Source organism: Syngnathoides biaculeatus, chromosome 9, assembly GCF_019802595.1.
Source record: "Syngnathoides biaculeatus isolate LvHL_M chromosome 9, ASM1980259v1, whole genome shotgun sequence".
NCBI classification, from domain to species: domain Eukaryota; kingdom Metazoa; phylum Chordata; class Actinopteri; order Syngnathiformes; family Syngnathidae; genus Syngnathoides; species Syngnathoides biaculeatus.
The window spans coordinates 8276902-8289765 of NC_084648.1; the positions used below are offsets into that span (position 1 = coordinate 8276902).

General features: G+C 42.9%; 1 protein-coding gene across 1 annotated transcript; it reads right to left on the reverse strand.

Annotated features, from left to right (window-relative positions):
• Positions 1–5089: 5089 nt before the first annotated feature.
• Positions 5090–12839, reverse strand: LOC133506241 (monocyte to macrophage differentiation factor 2-like). Its single transcript, XM_061830188.1, has 7 exons — positions 12611–12839; positions 8415–8496; positions 7245–7405; positions 7024–7098; positions 6848–6949; positions 6644–6713; positions 5090–5974 (listed from the first exon to the last, which is right to left on the reverse strand). Exons 1-7 carry the CDS (start codon positions 12622–12624, stop codon positions 5771–5773), a joined length of 708 nt encoding a protein of 235 aa, XP_061686172.1. The 5' UTR covers positions 12625–12839; the 3' UTR covers positions 5090–5770.
• Between the last annotated feature and the right edge of the window lie 25 nt (positions 12840–12864).

A 12864-nucleotide genomic window follows, 5' to 3' on the forward strand; every position in this document is an offset into this window, starting at 1 on the left:
GAGCACATAGAGACAAACAGCTGCACGCACAATCACACCTATGTGCAATTTAGATTCTCCAATTAATGTTGCATGTTTTTGGGATGTGGAAGGAAGCCGGAGCGCCCGGAGGAAACCCATGTAGGCATAGGGAGAACATCCAAACTTCACACAGGCGGGGCCGGGATCGAACCCAGGTCCTCTGAACTGTGAGGCCAACGATTTACCAGCTGATTCACCGTGCCACCACAAATTAGATACAGTACTTAAAATTGTTTTTGAATGACAAAATATACATTCAAATAAAATGTTTTTTCAAGCAAGATTCCTATTGAATTACTTGAATAATATATTGTTTAATTAATTACGCTAATTATAAAGTACGGAAGTACGGAAGCGTATTACTTCCACAAAAAAATTGTCGTATTTCACATTACAATGTGAATCGTTTCACGTTATGACGTAGCTTCGTTTCACATAATAATGGTAATAATAATAATAACAATAATAATGCTAAGGATGCTAAGAATAAACTTACATGTTTTTGCTTTATGCGTAAGAGGCAATCTTCATGCAAGAGGCTACCGCCCACCCAAACCGGAAGTAATTGTCTTTTGGGGGTGGGGTAAAGAGGGGTGAAATTTCTTTATTTATTATTTTCCACGTTATTATGTGAAACGAATCTACGTTATAACATGAAATGGTTGACATTATAATGTGAAACGCGATTTTTTTTTTTTTTGGTGTGGCAGTAATACGCTTCCAGAGTAAAGTTTTCTCAATGAGTTCATTATTATTAGTAGTAGTAGTCATCGTCGTTGTCGTCGTCCTCGTAGTAATAGTAGTCGTAGTAATTAAATACGTAAAATATTTATATTCTTACTCGGTTTTTTTTGCACATAAAACCCTGTTTTGTTATTTCACATTTTCACAATGCACAAACATTTGTGTCGATTTCACCCTCTTTCATAACATTAATTGTGTTTAGTTGTGTATTATTTGAGAATTTGAGTGAACTGAGACATTTTACATTATATTTTTGGACCTACTTTGTTCTATAAAGAAACTATAAAAGGCCATTGAATAGAATCGTTCGGTTGTTGGAGTAATAACGATATATGGATTATAATTAGTACGCTGAATTTTCAAAATTCAACAACATATTTGCAATTGTGGACGTTACTTTATATTCGTCTGTTTTTAACATTTATTTTTCACATACTCTACGGAGCATGAAATATTTCCATCCATCCATCCATTTTCTGAGTCACTTATCCTCACGAGGGTCGTGGGGAGTGCTGCAGCCTATCCCACCTGCAGGGTGTACCCCGCGTCCTGCTCGTTGACAGCTGGGATAGGCTCCAGCACTCCCGCGACCCTCGTGAGGATAAGCGGCTTAGAAAATGGATGGATGTTTAATAAGATGTTTGGGTATAATGACCTGTCTTTATGCAGTGAAATAAAACAGAAAGATTGGACAAGCTTGTATCCAACCTTTCAAGACTTTATGTTCACCTTCCGATTCCATCTAAAGTTGCTGAGTCGTCACACCTCGGAGTGCATTTTGCTGTGAGTATAAAACAAATTCCTAATGAGCCCAACGCTGACAAAAGTGCCCAGTCGGGGTATCAAAGTGTGTGGAAAAGCTTCTCTTGTTTTTTTTTTATTACAAGATAGAAAAAGTAAAAGTATCATGTTGGCTTGTCACAGCACAAAAGCAACACACAGACACGAGAAATTGAGAAAAAAGAAAGAAGAAGTCAGCAGCTTCACAATCACGTACAACAGAAGTAAAACAAAAAAGGCCTGGTAGAGCAGTACAGGAGTTGTTGAGCCACATGAAAGACACAATGTGTTTTGTGTAGGCACGTGAAAGACACACAACTCCTTGCGGAGTTACATGGACAACACGTACATTTTCTCCACAAATAATTCATGCTTTCTCAACGTGACAGAAGCGCTCCCCCGGCACACTGCACTTTTACATACTGTAATGAGAAAGAACATAAGTGAAAAATCTCTATCAAGTCAACAAAAACATGTTTACAAGTCCAATTGTTATTTTTTTTTCTTTAAAAATACATTAATGTTAGCGTCCCCAACCCTAAATGCTATAACTGAACCCTAACCCCCGACCCCCTAACCATGTCTCGAGTTGTCTGGTTCTGTCTGCGTGCAAAAACAAGTGAAACGACAAATCCCAACCCCTAAAACTAATCCCGAACCCTTAACCCCCAACCTTAATTCCAAATCCCTAAACCCTCCGTTTTGAGGCTTCGAGAGGACTGCCGTACACTTTGGAATGTGGCGTTCGAGGGAAGCGAACTTCCGTGTCAAAGCACACAATACATTAGAGATACAGTATTTCCCTACAATGTTGAAATATGTACAGTGTGTATAGATTTCTTTCTTTCCATGTAAACATAGACCAGTGGCTTTGGATTCATGACTGGGATGATTTAACACGCACGCACCTGAGATGCCGTCATCGAGATTGTTCGACAACAGTACTGTGTGTAGATTCGCGTTGTGTTCACATTCAGCAGGGAAACAGCATCTTGAAGGTTGTAGAACACCTAAAGGAAAGATCCGTCCTACAAACGAGGGCCAATCGGCAAGCTTGGAAGCAACAGCAGCCCCCCGAAAAAAAGATCGCATTTGAAGGCTGATGACAGGTTTGAAGGAACCTTTGATATGAACCCCATCATTGTCCGTCAAATACGGCCTTAGAAACACATTTGAAGGCTCAGGACTGACATTTACTGTATGCCCAGATCACAGGTTACATTTGAGGGTTGACGACGGGAACAGATACCACAAATCAGAGGCTTCTTTCACACGCGTCCTACGAAGGCTGCAGTTGAAGGCAGCTGACGTAAAATGCAGCGCAAATTTCCCAAATAAAACTCTCATTCAGAGATGATGTTTAAAAACCGATGACGCTGTCCAAATCAAAGGCTCCTTCAAATGTGTGCTTCAGAGCCTCCTCTTGAAGGACATTACAACTTTAGACAAAAGTCCCAAATCAAATACATCCTCAGGAGACTGCCCTTGAAGGCCCGTGGTGTCATCCGAATCAAACAGCGCCTCAAATAACATCCTTCAGAGGCTACATTTGAAGGTTGATGATGGGGACAAACATTACAAATCCAAAACGCTTTTCAAATGCATCCCTTGAAGGCTGCAATTAAAGGCAGATGACATGGTTATGTAGCGTAAATGACCCAAATGAAAAGATCCTTCACAGCCACAATTTGAAGGCCAATGACATCATCCAATTGTGTTCTGTGGAGGCTGCACTTGAGGGCCAATGATATTAGAGCCCGGGACAAACATTCCAAATCAAATGCCTTTGAAGGACATTGATATTAAAGGTCCTTTTAAATGTGTTATTCAAAGGCTGCAATTGAAGGCAGATGATGATCAAAAGATCCTTCACAGGGTATATTTTGAAGGCTTGCTCACTTCAAATACATCCTTCCGAGGCCACACTTGAAGTATAATGACGTTACAACACACCACAAACACCCCAAATGTGTCGTATTCTTTGGAGGATGCATATGAAGGCTCATGACATCATCCAAAGAAAATGTGTCCTTTGGAGGCTGCATTTCAAGTACGTCGAGGGGCAAAATTAATGCTCAGGACAGACACACACACACACAAAAAAAAACAAATGTGTCCTTTAAAAGCTGCATTTGAAGACCAAAGATGTCATAAATGTAACACAAAAGACCCAAGTCAAAGACTCCTTCAAATGTGCTCCCTGGAGGCTGCATCTGATATCACAGGCTACATTTGAAGGCACATCATAAAAGTCTCCTTTCAAAATGTCCTTATGAGGCTGAATTGAAAGGCCAATTACGTCATCACACTGTACCGAGGCTGCAGAAATATGAAATTTAGCCTTGAAGGTTTTTGTCAACTTATTGAAGGTGTTCTAAAACCTTTGCTGTTTACATTGCCGCGTGCTGTCACTTGTGGCAAAAAAATAATAATATACACACGAACATCTGATAGAGTCAATTTGTAATAAAATAAATAAGCGCGTAAATATATACTGCATAAAAAAATTTCCATACATCGTCAATTTAAAATGGAAGCACACTTGTGAAATTCTTTCTATGAATAGAATAATCGTGAGTTGAAAATTAAATATTAAAACCAATCTCATGCTTTGTAAATCAACAGAAAACTAAAATGACAACAAACAAAACGACAAAAAACATACTCATGTTTGAAACAGTAGATCAAGAAAAACTCAACCGCTAGAAATACTCCAGAGTAAAATAATAATACCCATAACCATAACGATGCAGATGTGTTGTGTAATTACAACAACTGCGTTCCTTTTAGTTGTTCTTGATTACGCAACACCTTGCACAATAGAAATAAACAGAACGATGAGAAATAACACACACACACACAAAAAAACAATCCATAGCACTCTCAGCCATACATCGACATGATGTACAAATTACCAGCTAGTCATGATTACTGGCGCCTTGAACAATAGAAGTAAACTGGAGAACTTGAAATAATCTACAGAGTCCCCCACACCGCACCCCACCCATTCCCCCAAAAACATGAACCCTTTCGCACAAACGTCCCATCTAATTAATAAAATGGGTGCTCTAACCTGTAATTCACGACAACCGCCATCTTGCACAATGGAAATTAGCAGAACCACTCGAAATAATATCACAAAGAAAGGAAAAGTTTTTTTTTTTTTGTCCCGGACTGTTTTACAAACACGTCGGGCCATTGCTGTAATGCAATCGTTCCTGGCCAGTTATGCATAAAAACAAACACCTTGCGCAACACAAGCAAAAGAGAATCACTAGAAATAATGCACAAAGTAGAAATATGAATAAAATCAGGCATGCATCGTCGTGTAGAGATGTTATACAATTACTGTGATGTCAGCTGTTATTCTTGATAACTGCCACTTTAAACGATAGGAAGAAAAGTGAATCACTAGAAAAAATGCACATACTGAAAAAAAAGTATATATATATATATATATATATATATATATATATATATATATATATATATAATCGATCGCGCATTGTCATGTAGCCATGGCGTACAATTAATGTAGGGCAGTTGTTCTTCGCCAGATTTGTTCTTCACAATAGAAATGAAGTGAGTGACGTGAAATAATCCAGAGTCAAAAAAAAAATGGCAAAATCGTATGACTTTGCACATTAGAAACAAAGTGAATAATTAGAAAGAATTAGAGAGAAGTAATATAGGGTTAGGGTTAACCCAGGAACATCATTGTTGCGTCGTGTCATAGAATTACTGTTATGCAATGCATTTGTGAACCGCAGCATGATTGGTCACGCGAAAATGTTTCTCACCTGCATTATAGCCGCAATCATTTGCTTTATATATGAATATTGGCCACCTTGCACAATAGCACTGCAAATAATCCACATAGTAAAAGAAATAATAAATTCGGTCACACATTACTGTGTAGAGGTTTCATAAAATTACTGTCGCTCCTCTCAAGTCCAGCATGAATACTGGCCAGATTGCGCAATAGAAAAACAAAAAAAAAAACAAAGAACCGCTGGAAATAATCCACACAGACACCCAAAATAAATTCATGGTGCAACCAGTTGAGAAGCGCCTGCGACTCCAGCACATTGTAAACAATCGACACGAAAGCCACTGAATGTGACGTGCGGCTTCTCCCAGAGGACAAACCACAGTGACTTGGGAATGGACCGGAATGTTTTGTAGTGAGGTTGGGGACGGGGGAGGGTCTGCCTCACCGGCGCTGTCATCTGGAGGTTCGGACCGGGTTGGCGGGCATCGCGTAGAGGTACTTCCAGATGGCGTAGTAGTGCACGGCGGCACCGGTGGCCACAAAGAGGTGCCAGATGGCGTGGGCGAAGGGCACGATGCCGTCACTCTTGAAGAACACCATGCCCAGGCAGTAGAAAGCGCCGCCCAGCAGCAGCTCGCACAAGCCCGCCTGCTCCGGCTGAAAGTTCGCGAAATTAGAGCACTTGATGAGTCTAAGAAGAGCAAAATGAAATGTGATACTTGTGCAGGTGCTGCTGATTTCTTCTCAATGAAAAAGAAAAAAAATGGATGTCTTTTAAATGTAATATTTGAAAGTACAGCTAGTCAAGCTTTGGCTTCACAGTTCTGAGGTCCCGGGTTCAATCCCAGACCCCCTTATGTAGAGTTTGCATGTTCTCCCCATGCCCGCGTGTGTTTTCTCCGTATAGTCCGGTTTCCTCCCACATCCCAAAAACATGCGACATTAATTGGACACTCTAAAATTGCCCCTAGGTGTGATTGTGAGTGCAGCTGTTTGTCTCCATGTGCCCTGCGATGGGCTGGCGACCAGTCCAGGGTGTACCCCGGCTCCTGCCCGTTGACAGCTGGGATAGATTCCAGCACTCCCCGCGACCCTTGTGAGGATAAGTGGCTAAGAAAATGGATGGATGGATTTCAAAGTACACGTTGAATGACAAATTGTATTATATTTTGATTGGGAAAAGTGCTACGACAACTCAGGAAAAAACAAGCTGTTGACTTGATGATTTGAAACCAAACTTGCTAAGATTTTGTTGTCTTTATGAAGTCTTGGTGCAAACGTTAAATCCACATGTATCATTTTTTCATCCGTATATATCATGCTCACCATGGAGAGGATGACCAAGGCGGGGAAGAGGCCCATCACGGTGTAGCAGATTAGCTCCATGATCTTGTACCTGCAGGAGATACGACGCACTTTCTGAAAATTGCAATTCATACATTAAAATCACGGCGGGAGCGACAATGATCACGTCGCAATTCAAAACTAAGCAGAACCGTTCAAAGTAATCCGCAAAGGATTCAAAAGGACCTCTCGTGGAAGAAGAAGACGTAGGTGGTCCCCGACAGCGCCATGACCCACACCAGCCAGCGCATGTGGCTTGCCCAGGGTCCGAGCTCCCTCAGGTTGAGCCTGTGGAATGCAAGCCGTTGGCAACGCGCGGGTGTGTGCACTTTAGCAACCTCGTGTGCTGTCGTGTGTCTCACCAAGGCGCGTAAGAGGCCGCAATGAAGAAGTAGATCACCATCCTGTCACACATGTGGAAGCAGTGCTCCACGTCCCTGGCGACGCACACACAGGAGCACTTGCAGCGCAGTGGGGGGCCATCGGGGTCGTGCTTGCGTGTGTTTGTGTGCGGATGTTGGTTTTAGTGTAACTGTGTGTTTGTCTTTGTTTTGTGTGTATTATGTAGTATTTGTGTGCATACCGTAAGTGGCTCTTCTTCCAGGCCACAGTGTGGAAGAGTGTGGAGACCGTGAAGAGCGAGCTGAGGCCGGCCCCGTAGACCCAGGCCGACACGCGCTCCCATTGGTCCTCCGACTGGAAGTGCAGCAGCGAGCTGCCCAACAGGCTCGGGATGATCCATAACTACGCCCACAATTCAATCAGGCTTTTTAGCAGCTTTCCCAAAGTTATTGTTTGAATGTTTCCCGCGACCCTCGTGAGGATAAGCACCTCAGAAAAGTTTCTAGTTTTATGTGCTCATCCTACTTTACTTTCTGAACCTCTGGGCTCGAAGTTGTCCATTTGTGCCTGCCTCACTCTCTTTTTTATGGACCATTTGGATGCAAATGGAATGAAACTTCCCAACGGCGGGGGTGAGATCGATTTTGTCATTTCCATCTTGAGGTCAAATGCAAAATTGTGTTTGGACCAAATTGAACCATTTGGGTCTATTGTGGCAGTTTGGGCCAATGCAAACCCATGAAAACAACATTTTTAAAATTCCTTGTTATTTGCTGTCTTAAATCATACAACACGAGTACGTAGGTTTCATTTTAAATTTAACACTCACATAAATCTCGAATTTTTTTTTCCATTTTTTTCTTTTTTAAACAGATCAATCTGACGTCATATACTTTTTGTTTTACAACCTGTGTTCTACGCCAGTGATTCCCAAACAGTGTGCCGTGAGAGCTCTTCAGGTGTGCCGTGGGAAGTTATCTAATTTTATGTAATTCCGAAAAAATAAAAATTTATTCTAATAAATAATGTATCTTTATTCATCTATTTATGCCAGTGAGGCACAATGATAGACAGAACAAAAAAATACTCTTCTATTAGATGGGAGGAAGTACATACAGTAATTAATTGATCCGTTTTGGTAATATTTACTTTTTTTGGTGTGCCGTGGGATTTGTCAATTGTAAAATATGTGCCTTGGCTCTATTAAGGTTGGAAATCACTGGAATATGTAAACAAACTACAGACTAACTGAGGAGTTGAAAAATAAAACCAAACAGAAATCCTAACAGATGATAGTTTAAAAACTTTATGCCCGTAAAAATAAAACATTGTATTCGTGTGTTTGCTTGCGTTGGTTCGAATGTTTATGTGTGTGTGCGTGTGTGTGGGCGCGGGTGGGTGAGCATTTTACCGCATGTGTGGCGCAGTTGGCTGCGTGCTCGTAGTCTGTGGGCTGATATCTTTTGTTGGAAGGAACACGCTTGTTCATAAACCTGAAAACAATCGAAAATAAGATAAAATCATCATGAGCAGGCTGCAAAATTAATAAGAACACACTTGATTATTATTTTCTGCTTGGTTTATCAGGTGTTCGTTGGGCAACAGACTGTTTTCGACCATGTGACCACATCCGGTCACGCGGCCATGTTGGATGGGTTCACTCTACTGACATGCCGTCCACTCTATTGCTTTTGCATACAGGCCGGCGTTACACAAATGTTCGTACGGCTGTTAAAAGTGACGCACGATGGCTAAAAAGACTTTGGAAAGTTATCGGTGCTCATTAGATGTTGTTTCAAGAAACCGTTAGGACAAGAAGTGTGCTTTGATCGACAATATCGACCCATATGCCTTGGAGAAACACAAATGGAGCAAGAATTTGGAACTGTGGGCGTCGGTAACCTAACCAGACATCGTCAACCAACTCAAGAATGACAAAGGTCTGGAGGCCTCCAACCAATTGATCAATGTCTGGGTTCATCATGGGGCGGTATCCATTGTAAGCAACCTGTGTCTCCACACTGCTAAGGTTAGTGTACCGCACAATGTAATTTCAATATGTAGGCTGCGGGTACTTCATTTCTGAGTGACTGCTATCGAAAGTATTCTTTGCGTGATTACAGTCAGCGTTGTTGAATATACCAACAAAAGAGGTGTAGATTGTTATTATTTTCGTTTTTGCAAACATGTGCACATAATAATCCCTTTGGGGGAATGAGAAAAAGCAGGTGCAAACCAAATATGTGAAACAATGAAATAAAGATTCAGATGGATCCATTACAGAATACTTTGGGGGGGATTCAGTTCAGTTTTAGTTGCTTTTGTGGGCTGACAGAAAATACAGACGGTGAGAGACATGCATTGCATTCATACACAAGTATTATGTAGGCCCTTGGCCCTAAAGAATATTTTTCCTTCACAGAACTTAGTTATTGCTAAGTAGGTGTGAAATTCTAAAACGTATCCAAAACCTACCAAGAACAAAATGCTGCGAGCAAACTCTGACATAAGGGAATAATTTGGCTGTTTGATCGGCTCTGCTGATACAAGACAGCCACAGTTGTCGCCGTTTGGTTGACAACTGCTCCGTTTTCTCGCACTGGTTCTTGATCACAACTGGCAGTCAAAAGAAAGACGCTTTACAACGCCCTTTTGAGCAACTGATAACATAGCAGTGCGCCCCATTCATACCCCTTTCTGCTTAGTTACGGTTTGTTGACTCGAATTCACCCATCCAAAATGGCGGCCGTTCACTAAACCGGAAGTTGTGGGATGTCAGACAAACACTTTTGATTGATCCGACTACATGTCAATCATTACACGCAGCACGTTATTTACTCACATATTCGTCATTGGTCAATCTATAGTCAATCCTTCCCACACCAATAATTGGTCAGTCTATGTTTCACTCATCGTGATCGGTTGGTTTTGTCTCTTGGTCTTCATTGGTCAGTCTACGTGTCAGTCATGGCATGCAGCACCAGTAATTGGTCAGTCCACATGTCAATTAAGCCTGAATCAACTCATGAGTAACCCCACAATTTTGTCCAATTCACATCGAAACGCTAACAAAGTGTTCGGATTTATTTATTTATGTTTTAATAGAAATGATTCTCCGTTGTTGAGCAGATGTCAGCATGTAGAAAGGTCAACATCCGAATGGCGACGCCTCCTACGTGCCGCGGTGGAAAAAGCCTGCTGATGGCACCTTGTTGCCAAGCAACCGCCGCTCCTGATGGACTTGTTGCCGTGTCAGAGTGCCGTTGCCCGGCAACAGCGGAGGATGAAAAGGAGAGGAGAAAGGACTGACGAGCATGTTTTGCAGGGAACCCCAAACAAACGTGGCCTGAAAGGGAGGGGAGGAGTGATGTCACCGTCGTCATGGAAACCACCTCGCAAGGGACGGCCACCAAAGAGAGAGAGAGAACGAAAACCCACACTCATTCCTTCTGTCTTGCTTTCTGCTTCTCTTGTGATTTAATTAACAGAGTGCAAACAGGGCAGACACACATGCCCGCGTGCACGGACACAGACACTCACACACGCATGCACACAATAACACTTCCTCCTCCACATTTGCAGAGGCATATTTCATAAGAGACCCACATTTAGGTCCCTTTGTGCTGAATTGTGCTGTTCGGCAAGTCAAACGTTACATGATGTGGTGGGTGTGATGCTTCAGGATCATCACTACATCTATCATCATCTATCCATTTTCGTTTGCCACTTATCCTCACGAGGGTCGTGGAGAGTGCTGGAGCCTATTCCAGCTGTCAACGGGCAGGAGCCGGGGTACACCCTGAACTGGTTGCCAGCCCATCGCACGGCACATTGAGACAAACAGCTGCACTCACGATCACACCTACTGTAGGGGCAGTTTAAGTGTCCAATTAATGTTGCATGTTTTTGGGATGCGGGAGGAAACCGCTGTGCCCACCTGGAGAAAACCCGCGCAGACACGGTGAGAACATGCAAACTCCACACAGGCGGGGCCGGGATCGTACCCGGCTCCCCAGAACTGTGAGGCCAAGGCTTTGCCAGCTGCGCCACCCTACATCTATCATCACTTCACGAACTAAAATGTGCACGATCACACCTAGGGGCAATTTAGAGTCTCCAATTAAACCGGAGTGCCAGGAGAAAACCCACGCAGGCACGGGGAGAACATGCAAACTCCACACAGGCGGGGCCGGGATTGAACCCTGGACTTCAGAGCTGCGAGGCCAACGCTCCACTGCCGCACCACTGTGCAGCCTATCCTAATGGAATCTAGAAAATACTTCAATGGTTGTAGGCCGTAAATTTGCTTTTCCTTAATTGAATGCCAGTAATGTTCATATGAGATATTATAAATATGAAACCAAAAGCCCGGAGGTATATCTGTATGCAACAAAACAGTGATTCATGCAGATAATAATTTGCCATGCACAGCTCATCATCACTCCCACTCAAAGCACTTACCAAAACAAAGTGACCCGACCCAGAAACCAGCTACACAGCACCCCAGCCCCTAACCTCTCTCAAAAAAAGAAAGAAAGAAAACATGAAAATGAGATCAAGAAAAAAGCCTGCAAGCGGCGAGTGCGCCCGTGCCAGAGCCAGCGGGGCTTTGGCGGCCTCGTTAACGACTCCATCAAGATGGCTGATAATTAGCAGGCCACGGGCCAGTCGGCCGGGGACACGGCATGCATTGTGATGATGACTCAAGCGCCTCGCGGCACTCGGTGCTACCCGAGCCCACTTAGCAGTGAGAAAGTGCCTCAAAAACGACACTTTTCCAGGCCAGCTCTCGCAGCCCAATTTATTAGGAACACAGCCGTAATCGCATCCAAAACGACAACAACAGTGTTTGTTTTCATTATTTGTGACACAAAGAGTTCTTGTGCTTTGGACCTCGCAGGGGTGGACGACTACTGGATTATACTGGCATAACACAAAATATTGTCAATTTCTATTATGACCAATCTAATTAAAACATGAAAAAATCTCGGTGACTGCGTCCTTGAATGAAAACAAGGCCCAATGTTTGTATTCATCATAAGGGGCGTGTTTTGTCTGGTCGCTCACCTATGACCTTTCAGCCACAGGTGACCCTACCAGGGATGTGGAACCCCAGACCACTTAGGGCCAGGCATTATTGGTACACCCCCACACCACCGCCATCATGAAAAGGGGGGGGGTGCCAGTGTAAAAGGATAATTCATTAAATATTGCTGTAACGTTTATATGCAAACATTTATATGCAAACATGGAAACACCTCTAAAAAAAAAATCAGAAAAAAAATTAAGGGAGCACAGTAAACTGACACAAATGTTCACAATTCAAACTAATGTATACGTATTGAAGCAAACACAGGTCATCGTGGCAGCTTGTGTATGAAAATATACAATATACTATCATCATAATTCTTTACACTGGGACAATAAGTGTAAAAAGAAAAATCAAATATAAAATCCTATAGAAATAATTCGTTCTCTCCCCCTCCTCCGCCTTTCCTCAGCTTCATCATCTGTCACCAGCGTGGTTGCTCGGCGACAACAGCAAGGCAATAGACATAGACCAGACATAAAATAAATAATAATAACAACACAATAACGTCGGCGTACCTTCCAAGAGTCATTGACGTCGGCCAGTAATCAACAGTTGACAGCACGGACACGACGGCGGCCGCCTTCGGTGCACTCCTGCCGGCCCGAGAGCTTCGCGATGCTGCTGGATGCAAGAGGAAGAGGAGGAGGCTGATGGATTGGGGGTGGGTTGGGAAGAGGGGGGACTCTGGTGACGTCACGAGGCGCGTCACCGTCTCACCAGGAGCATCCCACTTATTACAATCATAAATTATTCATCTCTGCGAGGAGTT